We start from the raw sequence: 26726 nt of genomic DNA, 5'->3' as shown, positions 1-26726 counted from the left end.
CTATTGGCTTGCTCTCCCTATGGCTTGTTGAACTCGTTTTCTTATAGAACGTAGGACCCAATATATCATCACCCACAATGGGCTGGGCCATCCCACATCAGTCACTAATTAAAAAAATGCCCTCTAACTGAATCTTAGGGAGGCATTTTCTCAATTGAGGTGTCTTTATTCCTTTAAAAGGAGACTCTAGCTTGTGTCAGTTTGACATAAAAGTAGCCAGGACATCTACTTTGTGTTATTAATATGATGTAGACATTCTAGTAACAAGAATCAATAACTAGCTGTTTCGTTTTTATTTATTTTTTCTCTCTTTAGTCCACCACGAATTAAAGATGAACCTGAAGATGATGGCTATTTTGTTCCTCCAAAAGAAGACATAAAGCCACTGAAGAGACCTCGAGATGAGGATGAGTATGTTATTTCTTCCTGTTTGACTGAAGAAGAACATTTAATCAAATTTCAGTTTTAAAAGAATGCTTGTTGCTGCCTTATTAACTATGGCAAAAAAATTGGAGTCAGCCATGTTCATCAACAGATGAATGGATATTGAAAATTTCCTGTGTGTGTGTATAACAGAATACACTACTCAGCTCTAAAGAGAAATGAGGTTAAAATTTATGCCAGAATATGGATGGCCTTAATATGTTTAATACTAAGCATGATCACATAATTTCTTTTTTCTTTTTAGTTTTTTGAGACAGGGTTTCTCTGTAGCTTTTAGAGCCTGTCCTGGAACTCACTTTGTAGACCAGGCTGGCCTCAAACTCAAGAGATTGACCTGTCTCTGCCTCCCAAGTGCTGGGATTAAAGGCGTGCACCACTGCCCGGCTTTTTTTTGTTCTTTTGTTTTTGTTTTTCAAGACAGGGTTTCTCTGTGTAGCCCTGGCTGTCCTGGATTTCGCTTTGTAGATCAGGCTGGCCTCGAACTCACAGAGATCCATCTGTCTCTGCCGCCCAAGTGCTGGGATTAAAGGCGTGTGCCACCGGCACCCCACATAATTTCAGAAAGAAGAAAAAAAACCACAATCTCTTATGAAATCTCTGTATATATGTAAACAGTTGTAAATGTCAATACTGTATACAGCAAAGAAAGGGAATAGGAAAGGCTAAATAGAAAGGAGTGACAAAAGACTGAATGCAGGTGATGGAAATGAGTTATAAAAGTGTTCAAAGCTAATTGTTTTTCTATTTCTCATTTGTCATGGATTTTTTTGTTTGTTTTTGGTGCTTGATAATGCATAAAATATATTCAGTACTGAAAATGTAAAATTGATTATGAAGCTCCAGAACTTCCATTCTGAATGCTCATTCTAAGTATAGACTTTGATTGAGTTTTGGGTCTGGTCAATTTTGGTGTGTGGTATTTCTATTTATTTGTGAGTGAGCGCGTGTGTGCGTGTGTGCGTGTGTGCGTGTGTGTGTGTGTGGTGCATGTATGTGTGATTATAAAGTTTAAAAAGTGAGTTAGAAGAGAGAATACTCAAATTTTTTAAAGAAGACTGTTTAAAGAATACATATGTATCTCTAATGAACAAAAATTACATTAATTGGTCGAGCAGTAGTGGTTCACACCTTTAATCCCAGCACTTGGGAGGTAGAGCCAGGCGGATCCCTATGAGTTCAAGGCCAGCCTGGGCTACAGAGTGAGATCCAGGACAGGCATCAAAACTGTACAGAGAAATCCTAAAAATAAAATTTCTAAAAATAAAAAACAACAAAAAAATCACCTCAAATTACATTGACATTTTGTGATTAATAGGCGTTTTGATTTATGAAAATTGGGTTTGCTAAACAAATTAATTTATGTCAGTTATGTGTAAGTTTTTTCTTATTAAAAGATATTCATATTTAGTATAAACATTTCAATAATACAAAGTTAATGAATATTTATTTTAGTATCTTAGAGTTCATCATCAGTTTTACACCACAAGTAAATTAAGAAAATTGGGTTAGGGATATAGCTCAATTGGTAGAGTACTTGCCTACCACACAGAAAGCCATAGATTGGTTCTAGGACTGCATAAAACTGGATGTGGTAGTGTATGCCTGTAATACTAGCATTTGGGATGTAGAGACAAGAGGATCAGAAACTCAGTCATAATGAATATATAGTGAATTCGAGTCTAGCTTGGGCTGTATGAGACTCTTTCTTACCCCATTCTACCTCAATTTTTCTTTTCTTTTTCTAGAATCTATGCCTTTTGATATATAAAGGACCCTTCAGTACAAAGATAATGAAATTGTTCTTGTTATTCAAGACTTTCCTAGATTCAACCAGTGATAATACATTTATTAGTTTTGAGTTATGTACCTTATTATGCTATATGGATAATCAAAAGATTTTTGATAGAAAGGTTTAGGCTGTAGCACAGTTGATGAAGTGCTTACCTTGCAAGCATGAGGATCTGAATTTGATCCAGAGCCCACATATAAATTCCAGGTGTGGTAGAGCATGCATATAATTAATCCTGGGACTGGGAAGGCAGAGACAGGAGAATTCTTAAGACTCCCTTCAGTCTATCTTAATTGGTGAACTCCAGACTCCTGAAAAACCATGTCTCAAAGGACATTGAGAATGTTCCTTAGGAGTACAGCAGAGGATGTCCATCAGCCTCCACATGAATATGAACACTCAGTCATATGTGCATCCAACAATTAAAAATCAAATATATTGGCTACAGCAATGGCTTAGTGGTTGCTCTTCTGGAGGACCCAAGTTTGGTTCCCAGCATCCACATCAGGCAACTCTTTATAGAGTTACATCTATTGGTCTCTAGTCTGTTTCTGTCTGTCTTTCTGTTAGCTTTATTTTTCCATTTTATGTCTATGAACTTGAACATTTGTTTGTGTACCACATGCATGGCTGGTGCCCACAGAGGCTTAAAGAAGGGTATTAGATCCCCTGGAACTGGAGTTATAGACAATTATGAGCCGTCCCATGTCAGTGCTGGAAATTAAGCCTAGATCCTCTGAAAGAGCATCTTAGTAGCACTCTTAGTAGCTGAGCATCTCTCCAGTTCTTAGTCTGGTCTTTCCTTGTTACACTTCGGTTACTGTAGAATGCCCAATCAAGACACACCTGCCGTGGAAACTTTCAAGAGTTGGGAAAGCCTAATCCTGTAGGTGAGAACTCCTAAATCATAGTTGCATTAACTGCCTATTCATGTTCCCCTTTCTAGTGCTGATTATAAACCTAAGAAAATTAAGACAGAAGATATCAAGAAGGAGAAGAAAAGAAAACTAGAAGAAGAAGAGGTTAGTAAAGGTTTTTGAGGTTTAAGATTTTATGAAACAGCCTTAAAAACATGAATTTTTAAAAAATTTTGTGTATGTGCATGCACATCATAGTGCACACATGGAAATCAGGAGATAGCTTTGGGAATTTGGTTCTCCTGAAAATCGAACTCAGGTTATCAGGCCTTTAACTGCTGAGCCATCTCATTGTTCCTAAAACAACTCTTGAGGCCAAATGAGTTTTGGGAATGTATTGATTTGTTCTAATAGTAATAGTGGAGAAAAGTTTTACTAGCCTTTTGTGGCTGTGGCACTGAGTATCTTGAAGTGACCCTAGAGTATCTTTAAGTTATCCTCAGCCACCATTGAGTTTACTCTTTGTCTAATCATAGCTTATGTTGTTAATTGATACTTTAGAGGAACTCGGCCACCTGCAGGTATACAGAAAAATGTTCATAAGAAACATTTTGGCTTATAACTCTGAAGATTCAAATAAACTTATATCTAATAAAGTATGCTCTTCCCTTACTTTAAGTAACTGTCCTAATTAAAAGTCCTTTAATGAATACCCTATTGGACATAGTATGGTCTTGAGCACCACTCCTCAATCTGGCCTCTGTATCTTGTGCCTGCTTTATTTTGTTCTTCCCGAGCTCACCTTGCTCTGGCCATATTGGCTGCCTGTTTGTTTTTCATACCAAAATCTGTGCTTCAGAGCTCTGTGTATAGTACATGCTGTTCCTCTGTCTGGAATATACATTATCATCATCCCTTCTTCTACTGGCTTATAATTGTCCTTAAAAATCTTAGTTTAGCTTAAGTGCTTTTCTAAGGATTTTATTTGGTGCTTGTGATATAGTATTTTAAATAGAATAATATAATTCCTTTTTTTTTTTTTGTATTTTTGATTTTTTTTGTACTAAAACGTTGTTAGCTAGGAACTTTTTAAAAGTTGTCAGCAATTCCTAAGGCTCTTAAACTTATTAGTCTTTTGAGTAGAATTTTTAACTTTTATGTTCCTTTGGTGGTTAGTCAATGCTATGGACTAAATAGGCCTAAAAGTGGATAACTTAAAGTACTAGCAATATACTGATAGTGGGGCAGGAGTTTTTAAGGATGTAATTTAAGGCTGGATGTGGTGGCACACACCTTTAATCCCAGCACTCAGGAGGCAGAGACAGGAGGATCTGTGAGTTTGAGGCTACCCAGGGGTACATAGTGAGACCTTGTCTTGAAGTGGGGGGAAAATTATTTGATCAGTTATGGTAATTGCAAACTTGCAATCTCAGCACTTGGAGAACTGAGGTAGAGGGATTATGAGATCAAAGTTTAGCCTGAGCTGCAAACTAACAATTAAAAATGCCACTTACACATTATTAAGAACTTGATATGCATATTTAAATGTAATAGATATTTATTTCATTCCAGACAGCTGTCTACATATGTGTCTTTTAATTCTTGTAGTAACCACAAGAGATGAATATCTCCATCCTTATTGGTAGATGTGTAAAGTTGAGGTTTAGAGAGGTTGATCATTTGTTAGAGGTTGTATATTTATTGAATTGTATAACCAGAAGGTGTTCTCATACATTGTGTGTCTAGAGCCAACACACTAGCTATCTTGTTATTTTGCCTCCTTTGTGAGAGTGTGGTGGTCCTTGCACTTCACAAGAAGGAGAAGAAAGGTCTTCAGTGAAATCATGTCTAAAAGGCAATGGTACACGCCTTTAATCCCAGCACTCCAGGAGGCAGAGCCAGGTAGATCTCTGTGTTCGAGGCCAGCCTGGTCTACAGAGCTAGATCCAGGAGAGGCAACAAACTACACAGTAGGAAAAAAAAAAAAATCATGGGTATAGTGAGCTAAAGAGATAACCAGGGGGCTGGAGAGATGGCTCAGTGGTTAAGAGCACCAACTGCTCTTCCAGAGGTCCTGAGTTCAATTCCCAGCAACTTCATGGTGGCTTACAACCATCTGTAATGAGATCTGGTGCCCTCTTCTGGCCTGCCAGGACACATGCATAATAAATAAATAAATCTTAAAAAAAGAGAGAGAGAGAGAGAGAGAGAGAGAGAGATAAAACCAGGTCCTGCAGTTAGGTTATAGCTTTTCAGATCATTAGTGTCTGCTTAATAGAAAGAAGTTCAAGTTAGTGAGAACCAGTGTATGGAATTGATAGTGTAATGTTGAGTAGCTGTTAGAGTATCCAGCCACTCTACTCTCATTTAGATAATCAGTATAGATTTTTAACGTAGTATACCAAAGGCCCCAGATGATAGACATGGAGTTATAGAGGATTTATTTAGTGTTTGCTTTCCATATTTCAATCTTGCTTTGATTTGATCTTTCCTTGCTCTGTCCCGTTTTCCTGTTTTGAAATGGAAATGTTTACTCTGTGCCCCTGTATATTGAATGTGTGTAATTTATTTTTGATTTCATGGGGACTCAGAATTAGGTGAATCTCAGAAGAGTCTGGACTTTTAAGTGTTGAGATAAACCAATTCAAAAGTTCTACAAACCACCTGGCTGGATAGAGCAACAGCCCCACTTCTTTACAAATTTTTGTATTACTATTGTTGTGACAAATTTTTTAACAAAATCAACTTACAGAGAAAAGTGTTTTGAGAGTATAATCCATCATTTCAGGGCATACATGTTGGTAGGGGGATATAAGGTAGATGGTCACATTGTATCTGCACTCAGGGAACAGAGAGTTGAATTGGTCTTATTCTACTCAATTTTTCTCCCCCTCCACCCATTCAGTCTAGTACCCCAGACCCTAAGATAGTGGACCCACATTCAGAGTGGGTCTTCCATCTTCAGTCAAACATTTCTGGCAAAACCCACTTATACCACAATGGTCCAGAGCAGTGTTTCTGTGATCCCAAATCCTGTCAAGTTCACAATGAAGAATAATCATCAAAACATATGGTACATTTTTTGTTTACAGATTTATTTTTATTTTCTGTGTATTTTTCCCACGAAAATGTATATTCACCATATGCATGTGCTCATAGAAACCAGTAGAGGGCATCAGATCCCTTGGAATTGAAATTAGTTGGTTATAAGCCACTGTAGGGTTCTGGGAACCAAACCCAGTCCTCAGCAAGAACAGTAATTACTTTTAACATGTGGGCTATCACTCTTAACACCCCCCCCCACCCCACACAGAACACACACTATTTGTTTTTAATAGATTTTTAAATTTTATGTGTATGAGAGTTTGCTTACATGTATGCTTGTGTACCACGGTGCCTGTGGAGCTTAGAAAAGATCAAAGCCCTGGAACTGGAGTTTCAGATAATTGTGAATTACTATGTGTGCTGTGAACTGAATCCAATATCCTCTGCAAGAGGAGCCAGTGCTCTTAAATGTTGAGCCACCTTTCCTGCCCCTATTTTTGTTTGTGTTATTGAGACAGGGTCTCACTTTGTAGTTCTGGCTGATCTGGAGCTCTCTGTGTAGACTAGGTTGACCTCAAACTCAAAGAGATCCCTCTGCTGCTGTTTCCTGAATACTAAGATTAAAAGTGTATGCTACACCCACCCCCAGGCTATTTTGTATTTTTAAGGTGGAGTCTCATTCTGCCACCCAGGCTGGGCCTTGAACTCCTGTCAGTCTTTCTACCTCAGTCTCTTGACTGCAGGGGTTTTTAGATATGAGCCCACTCTCCACTAACAGGCTATTTTGATGCTGTTCTTCTACTTCTACACACTTGTATTCCTCATACCAACTTATAATGAAATACTATAGCATTTGCTTTTGTCTTCAAAATCATCTGCTTAGAGACCTAAATTTATTCCTACTTTGATTGACATCCTTTTATGGAGTTATAGGATGTTCTCTAGCCATCTCCATTAGTCTCTCTGGTTTTTGTTTGCTTGCTTGTTTTGATTTTGTTGTTTGTTTTAAAATAAAGTAGGGTCTCATTATGCTCAGCAATAGCTACATAATCTTAAAATGGCAAACTGATTTCAGAACTACCTTGATAATAGTTGGGAGAGAGCAAACCAAATGGTTTCTAGCTGGACCATCCCATAAATCGTCTTTCATTGCTATATAATACTTACCAAGTAAAGTCTTATATGATATTGAAAATGTAGATCCAAGTGAGGCTTAGGGCTAGGATCAACAGGTATTCACCACCATGCCTGACTGATATTCTTTTATTGTGCCACTGTGAGCAGTTCACAGTTGAGAGTACTTGGTCTTTATGTGTATGAGCAGCAGTAACTGAGTCACAGAATTCCCTTAAATAGAATACTAAATTTTATGAATTTATTTTTTGGTGTTTTTTGAGACAGATTTTCTGTGTAGTCTTTCTTACCTGTCTTGGCACTCCCTCTGTAGACCAGGCTGGCCTTGAACTCACAGAGATCTGCCTACCTCTGCCTCCTAAGTGCTAGGATTGAAGGCATGCACTACCACTGGTCAGCAGAATACTAAATTTTTATTGCATAGCTTTCCTGTACTTTGTTAGATTTGAAGAGATTAAAGATGAGTAGGTTTTTAAAATAAATAAGGAAAACACCTGGGATTATTGTTGGAATAGTTTATCAGGCTTTCCTCTTGTGATATTCCTGAGTAATCATTTGCCAGAGGGAGTGGGGGAAATACATTTTTATCTGTGGGGGCGGGGTTAGATATAAGGTTTTCTAGTTCTAGCATTTTCCCCCCTGAGATAGGATTCTGTGTGTAGCTCTGGCTGTCCTGGAACTATAGTCTAGACTGGCCTCAACCTCAGAGATCTGCCTGCCTCTGCCTCCCAAATGCTGGGATTAAAGTTGTGCACCACCACCCAGCCAATTCCAGTATTTTTTCTTTATAGGCCTCCAGATGTGTAATTAGTCCTGGCTTAAATGCTTTCTGTTTCTTTGTAGGATGGCAAATTGAAAAAACCCAAGAATAAAGATAAAGATAAAAAAGTTGCTGAGTCAGATAACAAGAAAAAGAAGCCGAAAAAGGAAGAGGAGCAGAAGTGGAAATGGTAACATTTCAGCACTAAGTTAAGATGTCAGCGCTCTTTTTGATTGTGCAGCCTAACTAAGCAAGGTTAATTTCGTGATATCTGAGGGCGAAATACTTTTAAAAATATCTCTAGAACAATAGCTAAAATAAGCTTTTGGGTCCAGATGAAGTAATTTCCTAGCTTTAAACCTAGTGGATCTCAAAACAGTTTAATAGAATGGGCTGTAGAAGTATCCTATGTATAGAAAGGTGTTCAGCACAGGAGGAAGGCACAAATGTATTCATTCCTTACAAACTAGAGCTATTAGAGGTGTAATATCTCAGTGCATGTATACCCTCTATAATGTTAAATTAGGCTAAACCTACCTATCTGTCTATGCTGAGAATTATCAGCATTCTTTTTTGTGTCTTTCTTACTCAGATCATTATTACTATTAGAAATGCATTTACTGTGATAAATCATGTTTGGAAAACTTCCTATTAGGAAACCTCCTCAAGAAAACCTTGGCATATGTCTGTGTGATTGTAGAAATGTGAAGATCTTTTTAAGCAAAATATAACCAGAGATATAATGAAGTTAGTAATTTAACACATCAAAAATTAAAATTTTTAGGCTTGGGTAATAGACCAGTTGGTAAATTGCTTGAGGACCTGCATTCAGATCCCCAGCACCCTTGTAAAAAGCAGAGCACGGCAGGACACTTCTATAATCCCAGTGTTGAGGAGGCAAAGGTGGGCAAATTTTTGGCCCTTGCAGGCCACCCAGCCTAGCTGGATTTAAGAACTCCGTGTTTAGGTAGAGAGCCTGTTTAAAAAATAAGGTAGGCAGTGATGAGGAAGACACTTGACATTACTTCCTGTAAAGTCTCACAAATGTACACACATGTGATCACATAGCTATCTCCCCACAAACATACCTGCAAGATTTTTTAAAATAAATATTTTAATTTTATAATTAATTTAATTTTACATATTAGCCATGGATTCCCTTGTCCTCCCTCCTCCAAGGCAAGTTCTCCCCTGGGGAGTCAGCCCAGCCTGGTAGATTCAGTTGAGGCAGGTCCAGTCCCCTCCTTCCTGCACCGAGGCTGAGCAAAGTGTCTCAGTATAGGCTATAGGTTCCAAAAAGCCAGCTCATGTACCAAGGACAGGTCTGGGTCCCACTGCCTAGGGGCCTTCTAAACAGTTCAAGCTCATCAACTGTCTCACTTATTCAGAGGGCCTGGTCCAGTTCCATGGGGCCTCCTCAGCTATTGATTCACAGTTCATATGTTTCCACTAGTTTGGCTATTTGTCCCTGTGTTTTTTCCAATCATGATCTCGATATCTCTTCCTCATATAATCCCTCTCCTCCCCTCTTTTAATTTTAATCTATTTAAAAACAAAACAAAAAACCAGTGATGTATGTGGGTTGAGTATGTGTTACAGGGTGTGTATGGTGGTCAGAGGACAACCTCTTTAGAATTGGTATTCTTTTTCCCCTTTATGTAGGTGCCAGGGTAACTAACACACACACACACACACACACACACACACACACACACACACACACACTTGTTGTGGTCATCTGAGTTTGATTCCAGAACTCACATGGTAGAAGAAGAGAGCCAGCTCCTTTCAGTTTGTTTATGTGGTGGATTACATTGACAGATTTTTGTTTGTTGAAACATCCCTGTAACTCTGAGATGAAGCCTACTTGGTCATGGTGGATGATTTTTGTGATGTGTTCTTGGATTCAGATTGCCAGTCAGTGTCTCTGTCTCTCTCTGTGTCTCTGTCTCTGTCTCTCTCTGTCTCTCTCTGTCTCTCTGTCTCTCTCTCTCTCTCTCTCTCTCTCTCTCTCTCTCTCTCAGGTTTTTTTGTGTTCTGTCTGCATGCCAGAAGAGGGCGCCAGAATCATTACAAATGGTTGTGAGCCACCATATGGGTGCTGGGAATTGAACTCGGGACCTCTGGAAGAGCACCTAGTGCTCTTAATCATTGAGCCATCTCTCCAGCCTAAGATTGCCAGTCTTTTATTGAGTATTTTTGCATCAGTGTCCATGATGGATATTGGTCTGTAATTCTCTTTCTATGTTGATCTTTGTGTGGTTTCACTATCAGGGTGACTGTGACCTCATAAAATGAACTTGGCGATGTTCTTTCTGTTTCTTTGTATTATAGAGGATTTCTATTTTATTGATTTTAGCCCTCAATTTGGTTATTTCCTGTCATCTACTCCTCTTAGAAATGTCTGCTGTTATGAGATCTCTCCAAATTCTTCATGAAGGCACTTAGTGCTGTGAACTTTCTTCTTAGCACTGCTTTCATATTGTCCCATTAAGTTTGGGTGTGTTGTACATTCAGTTTCATTGAAGTGTCTAGGAAGTCATAAATTTCTTATTTCTCCCTTCACCCAGTGGTTCCATGTAGTGCTGAGATAGTGGGGTTTTTTTTGGTGTGTGTGTGTGTGTGTGTGTGTGTGTGTGTGTGTGTGTGTGTCCGTCCGTCAGTCCCTGTCTGTCTGTCCCTGTCTGTCCGTCCATTTTTGGGTGAAATGCTTTTTAGGTGTCTGTTAGGTCCATTTGAGTCATAACATCTGTTAGTTCTGTTAGTTCTGTTTAGTTTGTGTCTGGATGGCCTGTCCATTGGTGAGAGTGGGGTTTTAAAAGTCTCCCACTATAGTATGGGGTTCTATGTGTGATTTAAGCTTTAGCAATGTTTCTTTTACAAATGTGGGTACCCTTACATTTGGGGCATAGATGTTCAATATTGAGGCATAATCTTGGTGGATTTTTCCTTTGATGAATAGGAAGTACTCTTCTCCATCTCTTGATTAGTTTGGGTTAGAAGTTTATTTTGTTAGACATTAGGATAGCTATACCAACTTGCTTTTTAGTTCTATTTGATTGGAAAATCTTTTTCCAACCCTTTATTCTGAGGTAATATCTGTCTTTGATGTTGAAGTGTGTTTCTTGTATGCAGCAGGATAGATCCTGTTTTCATATCCATTCCATTAGCCTAGGTCTTTTTATTGGTGTGGGTTCATTGATACTGAAAGATATTAATGACCAATGATAGTCAATTCCTGTTATTTTGGTGGTAGTGGTGGTGGTGGTGGTGGTGGTAGTGGGTGTATGTTTGTATTTTTCCTTTCCTTGGGTTTTACTAGTGTAAGATTATCTATTGCTTGTATTTTTGTGGGTGTAGTTAACTTTTATTTTCTACTTTGAGAATTTTGAAATAGCAGTATATTGTTATGTTTATTTAACTATTATACCAGTAGTGTTTAATTTAATGTTTTTGTTGAAAATTTTCAAGTGATCCAGAAACTAAGTTAGAAGAGAATATTTTTTCCCCATTCCTATTTTCTATCCATGGAGTAACCTTTACTCACAGTTTGGCTTGTGACTTCCAGACTCAATTATATGTATGTACTCTCTGACTTTGATTATTTAGAAAAGTAATGTCCCGAGCATCTCTGAGGAATGGGAAAGAGCAGTGCCTAAGTGGTAGAGAACGAAATGTGTTCCCATACTCAGTGATTGGCATGTTAGTGTGACACCTTGCGTGGGGGGGGGGGGGGGGGTTTAGAAGGGGAGATTATAAAAGGAAGATGACAGCTTGGGAACCCTAGCCTTTCTAGGGATTAGAGTTAGACAACAAAAGAATGTATATGTCTATTTTTTAATTTTATTTTTTTCATTGATCTTTCCTAGAATTTGTGCATAGAATATTGATACACTTTTATGCCCCAACTCCTTTTTGTTTTTGAGACAAGTTGTATATCGAAGGTTGTTTCTGCCTCCCAGTGCTGGGATTAAAGGTGTGTGATACCACACCAGGCTTTTATGACTTGGTAAAATGATCTTTAAAATAAATGATTATATAGATTAGGAGTTGTTATAGGAGAATGGTTATGTGAGTAATTACCAGTCCGTTGGATTTTTTCATATGGGCCTACCTTTCTGCTTTACATTCATTTTTGCACTGTTGCATTGTTTTTCCTTTCCAAGCAAACTTTTCTTGTTTTTTAAATTGCTGTCTAACTTGAATTTATAAGCCAACCCACAATTGAGGAGACATTTTGAATGCATACATTTCTTAATTGTTGTTAGTGGTGTGTATTGGGGGGGAGTTGTTCAAATGCCAACACAATAATTTTATTTGAACTGTAATATCTCACTCCAATAATACTAATACATTGGAGGATATGTTTGCATTTTTCTGTCTAAACTGAAGTTTTGTGTTCAGTGATTCATTGAATATCTCTCAGTCTCACTCTCAATCTTTCTAAGATGTGTTTGTGTGTGTGTGTGTGTGTGTGTGTGTGTGTGTGTGTGTGTGTGTGTAATAGCTCTGGCTATCCTAGAACTCTCTGGGTAGACCAGGCTGGCCTCGAACTCAGAGATCCACCTGCCTCTGCTTCCTGAGTATTGGGATTAAAGGGATGTGCCACCACCACCCAGCTTTCATCGAATCCCTTAATTTGCTTAAATAGTAAGGAAATTGTTATAGATCCTGAAGAAAAACCTTGTTGAATTTGGAGATATTTGAGAAATGATTTAGAATCTTAATTTCAAAACAATGCTGTTGGTAACAAGAATATAAAGGATACATGGTGTTCTGAACCCCTCCACAGTTAACACTATGACTGTTAAAACAGATTTTAGTCATTTGCAGAAGTCTTTATATGCTTGTAGACATTTTCTCTGAATTGGAGAGTAGTAGATTTGGGGATTAGATATTTTCATGCATTCCAGGCTTTTATCATCTCTAATAGAGTAACTTCCTATCTTTAAAGTGGTTATTGGTTATAGGAGGTCTTTATTGTTCCTTCCAGATCTAAGATTTTATAGAATCTTCACTTTAAAAACTGCATTATTTAAATACTTATAATGTGAATGTATATTAAAAGATGACATAAAATTTGTCATCTTAATTAACATAAATCAAGGCTGCAATGAGATACCACTTTACACTATTACAAAGGTATAATGAGATCCATTAAGATGGGGGAAAAAGAGTGTTGGTGGAACAGAAATAGAAATTGGAAAGCTTATGTACTCTGGAGGGAGTGGTATATCCATTGTAGAAAACTGGAAGGTACCTCTACTACCCAGCATTCATTTGTTTGTTTGGGCTGGAGAGATGGCTCAGTGGTTAAGAGCACTTGTTGCTCTTTCAAAGGACCCAGTTCAATTTCTAGCACCCACATAATGATTCACAGCCATCTGTAACCCCATTTCCAGGAGATCCATCAAGCATACATGGTGCACATACATGATGTAAGCAAAATATTCATAGACACAAAGTAAATAAAAACTTTTGACTGGTGGGGGAGGGGAGGCAGTGGTGAGAATCAGCCTCCCCTGTGGTTGCTCTGGCTGGCCTTGGATTCCTGGCTCAAGTTTTCATTTTTCCTCAGCCTTTCAAGTTATTGGAACTGTAGGCCCATGCCATTATGACCAGAAAAGGAATTCTTTGTGTATCCATAATATTAACTCTTTATTAGATTTCTAGCTTTCACGTATTTTCTTTCATTGTGAGTTGCCTGTCACTTTCTTGAATATGCCATTTGATCCACAGGTATTTTTAATTTTGTAGCCCAACTTATGTGTGTGGTTTTGTTGTTACTTTTGGTATTATATCCAAGAAATCACTGTCAAATTCAATGTTGTAAAGCTGTTCCCCTTTATTTTCTCCTAAATGTCCAAATGCATCTTAGCTCTTATATTTAGAGTTTTAATTTCTTGGTTTGTTGTGCTCCCCCCCTCCCCCCAAGCTGAGGACTGAACCCAGGGCCTTGTGCTTGCTAGGCAAGCACTCTACCTCTGAGCTAAATCCCCAACCCCTCTTGGTTTGTTTTTTTTTTTTTTTTAGTTAACTTTTGTCTAAAGAACTTTCCCGGTGTCATTCTTTGCAAATTCCAGTGTTTAGATTCTGTCTTCTAACCATTGGGTCATCATAACTCTTGTTGAAAATTACTTACTTGCCAATATATTTTAACTGTAGTTTTATATAACAGTATTATTACAACTTGATAGGATTCATGTATTTCTTACTCTGTTTCTGAACTTTGTTTAAAATATTGGACTTGGAATTAGTTAATTGCAAAATAAACCAGGCAGTGGTGTCACACGCCTTTAATCCCAGCACTTGGGAGGCAGAGGCAGGCAGATGTTCGAGACCAACCTGGTCTACAGAGCAAGTTCCAAGATAGCCAGGGACACACAGAGAAACCCTGTCTCAAAAAAAGAAAAACAATCCCCAGAAACAAAGCCCTCAAACCAGAATAGGGGAGTCCTTAAAATTCTTTTTGTTTAGAGGTAGCAGTAAAGATGGAATCTGAGAAGTTTAAAAATAATCTGTATGTCAGATGCATTCTATCTAGCTGATTGTTTCCAAACTGTGAGGATGGTAAGATCTGTCTGTGTAAAGGAAGTGTTAGAAACATCTGTCAATTGCAATGCATTATCTTCCAGTAGATCTTGACCTGTAAAATACATTGAATCTCATTGGTGAATTTATAATCAGAATAAATATTAGAAAGACACTAGAAAACTATTGATTTTGTTAGATCTGGTAATATGTGTTATAGTTACGTATAAGGTCATTTTATAAGGATAATTGCTAAATTATTTATTGTATATTTATCCACAACTAACTTTAATCAGTCAAAATAGAAATGTAATTCATTTCAATAGATCTTTGTATATATCCACAGTTAACTGTATTATCCATAGTTTTTCTGTATGCTTGATTTTCTTTTAAATAAAAACGTTTCTGAAAGTTATCGCACCTGCAATTTATTTAGAATTTTGCTAAGTGTCTTCTAGATAGCTCGATGTATTTCAGAAGTGCCTTAAACTCAGTGTGCCTCAGTTAAACTATTATTTCAATCCTTTTTTTTTAAACGTTTGAACTTCTTTTTTGATTGTTTGGTTTTGTTTTGTTTTTAATTTGTCTTGAGACAAGGTATTACTATGTAGCCTTGGCTGTTATAGAACTAGATATGTAGATCAGGCTGTCCTAGAACTCAAGAGTTCTGCTTGCCTCTGCCTCTCAAGTGATGGGACTAAAGGCATGCACCATCCTGCCTGGCTGTGTTTTGTACTTTTCCCTGCATGTCATCAGTATAGTAATGGCCTCCTTCATGTATCTACTGTGGCATGTTGTTAGGGCACCATGGTAGAAGAGTTATCCCCATTTTCATATTCCCTAGTTAGTGCTTGGCTCTTTGGGTGATGGTCTTTTATACCTACTGTCTTTTATCTGAAACGGTTGAATGAAATAGTTACCACATTCTTTCATCTTACTGGAAATTGCTGCCTTTCTCAGTGAGATGCAGGTTATTCTTATCCAGACTTTGAATGAGTACCATCAATTGATTAGATAATTATTATTGGCATTTAATAGGTGAGGATCTTTTTATTATGTGAAGTGATCACTTAATAAGGTTGTGCCTTGTCTTTGAAAGGTGGGAAGAAGAACGCTATCCTGAAGGCATCAAGTGGAAATTCCTAGAACACAAAGGGCCTGTCTTTGCTCCGCCATATGAGCCTCTTCCAGAGGGTGTCAAGTTTTACTATGATGGTGAGTTATTTCAGTTGTTTGAATTTTGGCTATCAAGAGTTTGCTTCTATTGGGGTAGGAAATGAAGGCGCCGCCTCTACTGGACAGTCCTGTCTAGTTACTTCACTTTGTTTTGTTGACCTTGTCTGGTTTGGGAAAAGGACCCATTTGCTGCTTTAAAAATATCATAAGAAAAGGGGCTGTTGGTATCTTATCCCTTAATCCTAAAAAGGTTTATCTTTGTGGTTCATAGCCAGGCTATGGCCTACTCACTGAAGGTTTTTATCTGAACTCAATTTCTAGAAAGCTGTTGTGTTCTGTGGAATTGCTAGAAAAGCCTTACTCAAATAGTAGCATTTTATTTTGGTGATAATATATGCCAACAAACAGCTTGTCACTACAAATAATGTTTGGCAAAGGATTAGCTGCTTCCATTCAGCCTGTCGGTAGAAATCATAAGCTGTATCATTCACTCCATATAGTGCAACACTGTGCCTTTGATGCTTCAATTTTAAAGATAGGCTCTGCCTAGGTATTTGATTTATTTACATTTATTTATTCATTTATTCATTCATTCATTCATTTATTTAGGAGATACTTCCTAACTACGTAGCCCTGTCTGTCCCCGAACTTCATAATGTAGATCAGCTGGCCCTGAATTCAGTTGATTAACCTACTTCTGTTCCGAGGCATGAGCCACCTTATTTGACCTGCTTGGATCTCTTGGAACTTTCCAGATTGGCTGAGAGTCACATCATCTGTGTTTTTGTCCTTGAGTTTGAAAGATTTGAGAGTAGTCTTTCACAAGCCTTTTATTGACAGTTTATCAGGTGGCAATGTTCAACTGAATGCCTTCATTCCTAGAGTTCTGTCCAGGGATGCTAGAGTCTTGTTTCTCAAACCCTACGTATGCTTAAGATTCACCAAGTAGATCTGGGCCCCTTTAATAGATGAGTGCTAGGACTGGGTGCTTCTGAACCAAATAGTCTATTTACCATTATGGAGAAATACTGGACAGAAAAGCTGCTGAGAAGTACCTGTGGCAAGCACTCAGAGTTGGAGTTATTTGGTACGTCTCTTTGACCACCAGCAATGCTTCAGGACCATAGATGCCTGTGGGTTTAGGATGGGATAGGCTTTTTAGCATCCAACAGTTGAAATCTGGATTTCAGAAAATTTTTTTAAAATTTAAATTACAACGTGACACTACAAAGTGAAACATTAAGGGCACTCACTTCGAAGCCTGATGACTTCAGTTTAATCTCTAGTGCCCCCATGGTGAAGGAAGAGAAGCAGTTCCTTCATGTTGTTCTTGACCACCACACTGCCCACATAATACACACACTATATAAATACATGCAATTAAAAAAAAGTGAAACTTGTATGCACCATATCATTAAAGATACTATGGGACATTACTTTAGCATTTAAAACAGTGTGTGTGAAACAAATTTGTTGTAAACCTGGGTCTCATCCTCAAGATAACTCATTTCTTTCTCTTTTTTTCCTGTTCTTTCATTTATTTATTTATTATTTTTTATTTATATATTTTTGAGACAGGGTCTCACTATATAGCCTTGGCTGGCCTCAAGCTCAGAGGTCCACCTGTCTCTGCCTCCTGAGTGCTGGAATTAAAGATGTGCACCATTATGCCCAGCCTGATACTTCATTTCTTTACACACAGACACACACACACACACACACACACACACACACACACACACACACACACTCATTCTAAAAAACTTTGGGGGAAGCGGGGAAGAAATGAAAGCCTAAATACCAGATGTTTCAGATAAGAGATGTTCAACTAGTTTTGACCAGAGGGCTCATTCTGTATGTCAGGAAAATGTGTTTTTTGAATGTTTGTCTTCAGACACCCAGGTCCTAGTAATAGATATAGACTACTGATTCAGACTATTTAGAAAGTTGACATCATAAAACACTTCATGGTCTGACATGGTTTGATCAAAAAGCACAAGACACTGGGTAATTCCTGGATACTCTTAAAATATTTGAAGTTAAACTTCCTGATGAGGAGGCAAACTCTAAGGTCTTGAAAAAGACAATTGCTGCTGGTATTTTGTAGCCTGTTGTGGGCTTACTAGCTTTAGAAAGCTCAGCTGGAAAAGCCTCACTGTGAAAGTCAAGGTGGTGATGGATGGAAACTAGATGATAGGTAAGAAATTAAGGCCTGGAACCAGCTCATTGTTGGCTACAGTCCCTTTCTCCATTTCCCTAGCTTTCCACTGTTGGAGTGCTGGTGTTTTCTCTGTTGGTCCCCCTGGGATTTCCTCCTTGATTTGTTAGTCCAAGCAGATAAGTAAGTTCTGGTAGGCAGGACCTGGTTGCTGAAGCACAGAATTGCAGCCTCTGCTATGGACCTTCACTGTCAGCTGACTCAATAGTTTTCTGTTTCCAGGATCTCAGCCTCTTCCACAAAGTACTATTGCTGGGAACCTACAAGCCCTCCACCCACTGCTCTGCTGTAGGAGCTGTTGATTAATTTTTCCACAGTCCATTTATTTAGAACAGTGAGTCACAGTAGCTTCTTTACTGGGACAAAGCCAGTGAAATACTCCAGAGACACCCTCACCCCCAAAATAAAAACATTGAATATCTAGTTTATGTGAAACATATCAGGCAACACATTCATTTACATTTTTCTTCTCTATTTTTAGTTTTGTTTTGTTTTGAGATGGTAATTTTATAGCCTAGGCTAGTTTCAAACTCACAGTCATCCTGTCTTAGCCTTCTTAATGCTACATAATTATAATTGTAGGCTAGTGCCACCTTGGCTTCATTTTTTTTTTCCTTTATATTTGAAGCATGTTGTAGTTTAGCTGGCAACTCTAGTTGAGACCTGAGGATAGGGTGGGGGAGGAGCAGGAAACTTCTTCCTCTGAGTCTTTTTCCAAAATAGAAGCTTAAAAGGACTGAGAGGGAACTACACCACCTACTGGCCCTTTAAATTATGTCTTCCAAGCTGATCCTCCACTACCACACAAGTTTCAATTTGTCCTGTGTTCCTACAGCCAGGAAGAGCATTTCCATCCATTATAAGATGAGGTGTCTTCTGAATTATACAAGGAGTAGGCTTTCTGGTTAAGTTTTAGATTTCTGTAATGAATGTGAATCCTTTTGAATTATTAGTACTTACATAATTGTAAGTCAGTAGGATTATATTTAATCTCATTTAGAATGCAGCCAAATGTTGTTATGGCATAGGTTGCTTCTTTATAGTATTGTAAAGTTGGGATTTTTGTTTGTTTGTTTGTTGGCTGGCTTTTTTTTTTTTTTAAAGAAAAGATAGAAATTAGCCCTAGGAATACAATATTGTCTTTGAATATTTGGTAGGTTAAATTCCTAAGTACTTTCCTTTTACTGTTGAGATCTCACTAAGGTACACAAAACCTATGCCTCCTCCAGAATTTCCTTATCAGTTTACTGGCTTTCCTTGTGAACACAGGGGCTTTTTTAGAGCAGCTTTTACATATATTTACATGGTGCCCAGACCCAGGCACACCTTGTGCTGTGGATGTATTGGGATTTCCTGAAAGAGGTGAGTTTCTGGTGCAGTGTGTTTCACTCTTGTGTACGCTAGTGTTGCAAAGTGCTGTTCCTGGCACAGGATGGCTCAATGGGTCAAGTACTTGCTATGCAAGCCTAGTGACCTAAGGTTGTTCCCTTAGAACCCACATCAAAGGTGAATCAAGTAGCACACTTGTCTGTAATTCCAGCATGTCCCTACAGAGAGATGGGAGGTAGAAACAGGATAATTGACATGAGCCTCTGTGCCCAGCTAGCCTGGATATGTAGCAGTGAACAAGAGAGCTTTATCTCAAAACAAGATGGAAGGCAAGGACTGACACCTAAGGCTCTAACCCCTACATGCATGGTCACTGTTGTACATACATGACAACCCCACATGCATGAACACACACATATATACAATGCAGTTTCTGATGCTAGGTCTAGGGTTGAGGGCCAAAACTTGGTATTTATAACAAACTTTCGTGTGATGCCTTTGGTCTGTGTACTGCACTTTGCATAGCAAGGTTCAAGAGGAAGGTCTTGTTTAGGCTTTTTATGTGGGAAATCTGGGCTTGCCTGAAATGAATATATATTTTATTCATATTCCACCCACGTAACTCTGAAGAAGAAAGATGCCTATTTCTTTTCCCCACAATTCCTTTCTTCCACTCCCTGCCCCTATCCTTTCCTCCCCTTCTTGAACAGAGGCTGCTTAGCTTAGCAGTGGCAGGAGTCCTGAGGATTTGATTTTTAAAAACCATTGAAGAAGTGTAAAGGACCCTGCTTGCTGAAAGGAAAAGGAAGAGTGGCTGGGCCTTCCCCAGGTCATCCCTGTCCTGAGCAGGCACCTGGGAACAATTAACTGGCATAGTCTCCAAAAAAAGACCCAGGTAAATATCTACTAAAGAGAAGGAGAAATTTTATTAAGTAGATATATAACAGTATGTTGCTCTGTTGTTGTTATAATGATGTGTCAGCAGACCTTTGTACACTTTGGAGAGGTAAGCCATCAGTAAAGATGTCTCCAGTATTCAGTACTCACAGAATATTAATGATGTGCTTCACTGATTTGAACCATTTTCTTCCTTTTAGGTAAAGTTATGAAGTTGAGTCCCAAAGCAGAAGAAGTAGCTACATTCTTTGCAAAAATGCTTGACCATGAATATACTACTAAGGAAATATTCAGGAAAAATTTCTTTAAAGATTGGAGAAAGGTATTGTGACTCATGTGTTCATATATTAATAGATTACAAAAGTGCTGACTGGGAGGTGTAGCTATCTATTAGTGTTTTGATGTTTTTTTTTTAAAAAAGCAAATTATAGTTAATAATTTTTCTGAATTTTATTGTAGTAAAGGGTATATGTCTTTTGTCTCTTACTATTTTAATTGGGTTTTGTCCAACAAGAGTGTTTTTTTCTCTTAGCTTTCATGTGACTACAGGAAGGAGTTGGTCAGATAGAGCAGATAGGTTAAACAGAAAACCTCAGTTCCAGCTGAACAAAGGAAAGTTTGTTTCTGCAGGGATTGTCTCTGCACAGGATTATTCCATTTTGATTCATAATGGCTCACCTATACTGTTGGCCTAGGTAAAAACTGCATTGTTCTCCATTTGAATAATGTAAACAAAAGCTGAGTTAAAATTTACCATCTAAGGATCTCTAAAGCCAGATTTATTAATAAGAACAGGAGTAGTAAGTAGTTCTATAGGAGACCAAGAAAAGGTTTTTCTTCTTATTACTAAAGAAATTGATATGTTTTCTCAGGTTGGTATTCATATGCTTGGTGTTCATGAGTTTGTATTTTTGTTAAGTATTTAAAAAAAAAAAATGAGAGTAATTTTTCTCCCTAAATCACTTAAGTATTTTTATACTGAAAGACTACAACTTATAACAGAACGGCCCTCTTTCCCTAAGGAAAAAATACCTCACTGAGAGAGGTTGACTACCTTTCTCAACACATTTTATTTAATGCTTTAATTACAAAAAAATAGGAGGACTTACTAATATATTTATATTCTTTTCATTCAACTAGGAAATGACTAATGACGAGAAAAATATGATTACCAACCTAAGCAAATGCGACTTTACACAGATGAGTCAGTATTTCAAAGCCCAGTCAGAGGCTCGGAAGCAGATGAGCAAGGAAGAAAAACTGGTATGATAGAAAAATTCTAATTACTTGTCTAATTATCTTGGTTCTTGTGACACAATGTTGACTTCATTAACTTTACATTTTTCAGTGTGAAAGATTCACTTAGTAAAGTCTCTTTTTTTAAAATTTAGATTGAGCTTTGTGAGTACTTCAATAGCATTCAGTAATTTTATTACTGTAGTATTTAAGTCCTGGTCCTCAGTGGCTACAGGTACTCAGGTTTAAGATACATAGAATAATACGATGTCTCTACCCATTCTTTCGAGGTGTTTTACTTTGGTATCTAGCCACTGTCATCCATCTCCATTCCCCAGTGTTGGTCACACTCATTGTGAAAAAGATCCTTAGTATCTCATGTGTGTTTTCTCTGCAAACTGCCTGTTTTCATAAATGAATGTATCTATTTTCATATTCTCTGAGTATTTGAAACAAACTGTATAGCCTTCAAGCTTAAAATATTTTCTATTTAGGAAAAGTTGCCAAGCCCTAATTTAGAAGAATCCAAGGTAGGTTTTTTTGTTTTCCTAACCAGAGCCTAGAAGTTAAGGATTTCAGAGAATGTTTTTTTTTGTACTTCATGGTGCTGTAGTTTTGGCATTTGAAAGGACTTGTAATTTAAGTAACTTAATATTTATTTTGGGCCATACTTTTATAAGTATTGAGCTACTCTAACTGACAGTTATCTGTGTTGGTACATGCCTATAATACCAGCACTTAGGCTTGAGGCAAGAGGATTAACTTGAGGCAAGTTAAGTTCCATTCTGGACTGCAAAGCAAGAACCAGGATGTCTCAATAAAACAAAAATTGCATTAGACTTTTTCATTTTAGATTCATTTTATCTGTAGTTTTCCAAGTCATTATAATTTGGTCTATTTTTTACTTAGGGGGATTTAAAATTTTTTAATTGTATGTGTATGCATGCATATGTGTGTGGGTACAGTTGGAGACCAGATGTCAGGTCGCCTAGAGCTATAATGTGGTTGTGAGCTGCCCAGCATGGGTGCTAGGAACTGCCTTAACCGTGGAGCTGTCTCTATAGTCCCAGTGTTTTTAAACATAAAGATCACTTTGGACCTTTGTTCTTGGAATACTAGTCCAAATAACAACATTTTTATAAACATTGCCTTGTCTAGGCCCCTGGCAAGGACACCTATGGCCAGTAAGTTGAGCAAGACTTGTATTGAATCACTACATAGAATTCATACTTCTATGAGCCATGATGTTGCACTCTTAATAATCCCAGAACTGGGTAGAGCTAAGGCAGGAGGATCAAGAGTTTAAGGATAACGAAGCCCTGTCTGAAAGCTAAAACAATAACAAGGAAAGAAGGGGAGGAAACCCTCCACTAATCACCATATATAAGGTAGAGGAAAATGGTTAGAAAATTAAAGAGGCTGAACTCACATCCACCCATATTTTTATGGGCTAAGGATCACATAGTATAAAGAATGGGGTTGGGGATTTAACTCAGTAGGAGAATGATTACCTTACAGACCTAAAGCCCTAGGTTTGCTTCACCCTAGAAAACAAACACAAAAACTATATGCCAAATACCCAATAAAGAATCTGAGACAAGTTCATTGGGGTTTAAAACCCCATGGGAAATGCTGTTCAGTTAAGTGGGTCTGGCAGTGTTCTTTTAGGAGAAGAAATATAAGTTTGTGCATACTAGACAAGTATTCTATAACCAAGCTACATCTCTAGCCCATAGTATGAATTTTTATTTTTTATTAAAATTTGAGTATAAAGAACTAAAAAGAAACGGAAATACCACACATCAGAGTTAATCTATCAGACCCAAAGTCTATATATCTCAATGAAACAGAATAGTCATTCTGAAGGTGTGGGCTAAATTTTATACTTTCACTATCATATTACATGCATGCAGGCACACACGCATGCATGTACGAACGCACGCACAAAATTTATTTATTTTTGGTTTTTCGAGACAGGGTTTCTCTGTATCCCTGGCTGTCCTGGAACTCACTCTGTAGTCCAGCCTGGCCTTAAAAATCCGGCTGCCCAGATACATTTTTAGGCATTTATCTTCCACCACGAAACAAAACAAATCCATAAAAGAGTTGAAACTAGAGGGGAAAAATTGGCTTTATATCCTTTCTGTGACTCAAGTCTCCTTTACCTGTTTTCAGTCCTATTTCATTACCCGACATTTACCTCTCCTTCTTCATAGTATTAATTTTTAAGGTTAACATTTAAAAATATCTCGGTAGGACTTGGGCTGCAGTAACTCATTGGTACAGGGCTTGCCTGAAGGCTTGTATGAAGCCCTGACTCTGCTTCCAGAACTGCATAAAACTATGCATGGTGGTGGTACATGTCTGAACTATCAACCCTTGGGAAGTGGGCACAAGAAGATCAGAAATGTATGGTCATTTTCAGTTCCATAGAGAGTGTGAAGACATCCTGGTATATATGAGACCATATCCTTTAAACTAAACTAAGTTAAACTAAAAATAAATGACATTCATAAATCTATACCCTTTATAGAAGATCAATGATTGAAACTGTAGCCCAATGGTAGAGTGCGTATCTAGTATACATTAGATTTAGTTCAGCACTACTACAAAAGACAAAAGTGAGAATCTGTTAAATATAAGGTCAGTTATTCTCAGCAGATCTTTTAGTGATTTATTTATTTATATTAAGAAAAATTTTTCATTCATTTTACACATGAATTCAAAGATCCCTCACTTCCATCCTCCCGCCCTCCCAGCCTCCCCTTCCCAATCCATCTCCCACCCTACCCATCCCCCACAAGAAGGCAAGGCCTCCCATGGGGAGGCAAATCCAGTAGAGGCAAGTCCAAGTCCTTCCCTCTGGTTTTGGCAATTTATTATATGTAAGTTTAAGATCCAGTAGACATTTTCCTTTATTTGAGTTCATTTTTGAGTGAATTTTGGACTTAACCTTGATCTTTCTCCTGCAAGAGATAAAAATAAGTACTAGCAGACAGGAGTTTGAATCTGTTTTGAGTACTTCCTTGCTCTTTTTCAGAAAATCAAAGAAGAAAATGAAAAATTATTGAAAGAATATGGCTTTTGTGTTATGGATAATCATAGAGAGAGGATTGCCAACTTCAAGATAGAGCCTCCAGGGCTTTTCCGTGGCCGAGGTAACCACCCCAAGATGGGCATGCTGAAGAGAAGAATCATGCCTGAGGACATCATTATCAACTGTAGCAAGTGAGCACAAAATCACCTTTAGGGGCAGAAGTGAGGTGCAAGCTTCTTTCCTCAAGGTTGGTGGTTGGGACTATTCATAGTGTTAAGATTATATCTGTGAAGACAGCTTAATATTTCTATGGGTAAGTCTCCAAGGTTTTTTTCAGAATTAGGGAAAGGGAGATTAGAAATACATACTTAGGAGACAGGTTCACTTCTGGTTATGAAAAGGAACATGGTTTGTCATTCTTCATTTCACTTCCCATCTACATGGTTATTTTCACAGAGATGCCAAGGTTCCTTCTCCTCCTCCGGGACATAAATGGAAAGAAGTCCGACATGATAACAAGGTTACTTGGCTGGTCTCTTGGACAGAGAACATCCAAGGTTCTATTAAATACATCATGCTGAATCCCAGTTCACGAATTAAGGTAAGCATAACTATTAGGCTACACCTCTTGGTGGGGCTGATAATCTCTCCCTCTCTTTTGGTTGAGTTGCAGTGTGCTTTCTAGACTTGATTTAACAAGTTAAAAACCTGCCTTCTGCCCAGAAAAGGAGGAGACAAGTGCTTTCATTTATCATTACTTGGTAACCTCCCAAAGATGTTTCAGTTTGTGTCCTATTGTTATTTTACCTACTGAATGAAATTTTCTGAAATCCCACTATGTTCCAATCACACTGTATTTATAGTAATAGCAATTATGCAGATGTAGCTCTTGCCTTCACAGTTATCGTTTACGATCTGGTGGTCAAGATTGAGAAATGTAGGAATTACTTTCTCTGGATGTAGAAACAAGCTATATACAACCTAGAGTTTTATATGCTGTCTTTCTGAGGTCTCATGTGAGTAAGTTCCTTTAGGACCAGTTGTAATTGAAAGCCTACTGTTTACTCCCTTACACACTCGTGTTGTTTTTAGTTGTTAAACTTACTGAGAGGACTGTCTTGGTGTTTCGTTAGCCAGCTAGCTATATCCCCTGCTCTGGAGAGTTCTTGTAGCTTGTAGCTTCCTCTAACAGACATTATGGAAATGTGAACAACCAAAAGAGAGCAAATATAGCCAAGGAATTAGTCCTATGTAGTCTAGAACTATTTCCCATTCATAAGTCTGAAGCTAAAGACTTTTTTTTCCTTCAAGACAGGGTTTCTCTGTGTAGCTTTGCGCCTTTCCTGGAACTCACTTGGTAGCCCAGGCTGGCCTTGAACTCACAGAGATCCACCTGGCCCTGCCTCCCAAGTGCTGGGATTAAAGGCATGCGCCACCACCGCCCTATAAGCTAAAGACTTTTGAAACTCTGGTTTATAAGGATTTAGCCTCTGTTAATATCTGAGAGTTACAGGTGAAAAAGCTATGTAGGTATATACTTTCTAGCTTATACCCTGTGGCCTGACATGTTGTGTCACTACTTTCTTATTGAAAAATATCATCAGGATACATTTTTCAAATAAACTGCAAAATAGTTTTTCTAGTTCTGAATAAGTTATAGAATCAGGAAGGAGAACAGAGAAAGGCAGTTAAAAATCATGCTATTCTTCTCTCCTGTAATTAAGTTATAGAGGTACAGAAGTGGATAAACCCTAGTTTTATTCCTTTACACACCTGTAGGTTGGTGGGCAAATAGTGTAAGGTTCCAGTTGTGTTAGAAGAAAGGTAACTGTTCTTATTAATACAGTAGTTATTCTTAATATCCTTAATATTCCTTTTTTAAAGGAAATCAGATTAAAATTAGATCTTTAAAGAGGTTGGGGGCTTATGAACAAAAGAGGGTAAGTAAAGAATATGTTAAGATACTTGAGACGTGAACAATTAACACTGAAACTGTCAAATAGGGTTGGGGGAAATAGCTCATTGGGTAAGAAGACCTGACCTGAGTTTATGTCTCCAGTACCCACATAAAGCTGGGCATACTGCTCATGCCTGTAACCCGTGTTTGGGACAGATACATGCTGATCCCAGGAGCCCACTGGTCAGCCAGCTTAGCTGGGATTGTGAGCTTCAGGTTCAGTTAGAGATCTTGTCTTAATCAGGTGGAGGGTCTAAAGAGATGGCTTAATGGCTAAGAGCACCCACTAAGATTACTGGGGTTTAATTCCCAGCAC

At 38.0% G+C, this 26726-nt stretch overlaps 1 protein-coding gene across 1 annotated transcript in view; it reads left to right on the top strand.

Annotated features, from left to right (window-relative positions):
* Top1 (DNA topoisomerase I) overlaps window positions 1–26726 on the top strand; it is a 97405-nt gene that overhangs the window by 53391 nt on the left and 17288 nt on the right. Inside the window, exons 6-13 of the mRNA XM_036183793.1 lie at window positions 316–411; window positions 3180–3255; window positions 8113–8219; window positions 15660–15775; window positions 20381–20502; window positions 21321–21443; window positions 24457–24644; window positions 24910–25054. Of these exons, the coding sequence (XP_036039686.1) occupies window positions 316–411; window positions 3180–3255; window positions 8113–8219; window positions 15660–15775; window positions 20381–20502; window positions 21321–21443; window positions 24457–24644; window positions 24910–25054 (973 nt within the window). The remainder of the gene's footprint in view (window positions 1–315; window positions 412–3179; window positions 3256–8112; window positions 8220–15659; window positions 15776–20380; window positions 20503–21320; window positions 21444–24456; window positions 24645–24909; window positions 25055–26726) is intronic.

Source organism: Onychomys torridus, chromosome 4 (genome assembly GCF_903995425.1).
Source record: "Onychomys torridus chromosome 4, mOncTor1.1, whole genome shotgun sequence".
Lineage (NCBI taxonomy): Eukaryota > Metazoa > Chordata > Mammalia > Rodentia > Cricetidae > Onychomys > Onychomys torridus.
The sequence above is the reverse complement of the archived record's forward strand: the minus strand, read 5'-3'. Positions and strand labels throughout refer to the sequence as shown.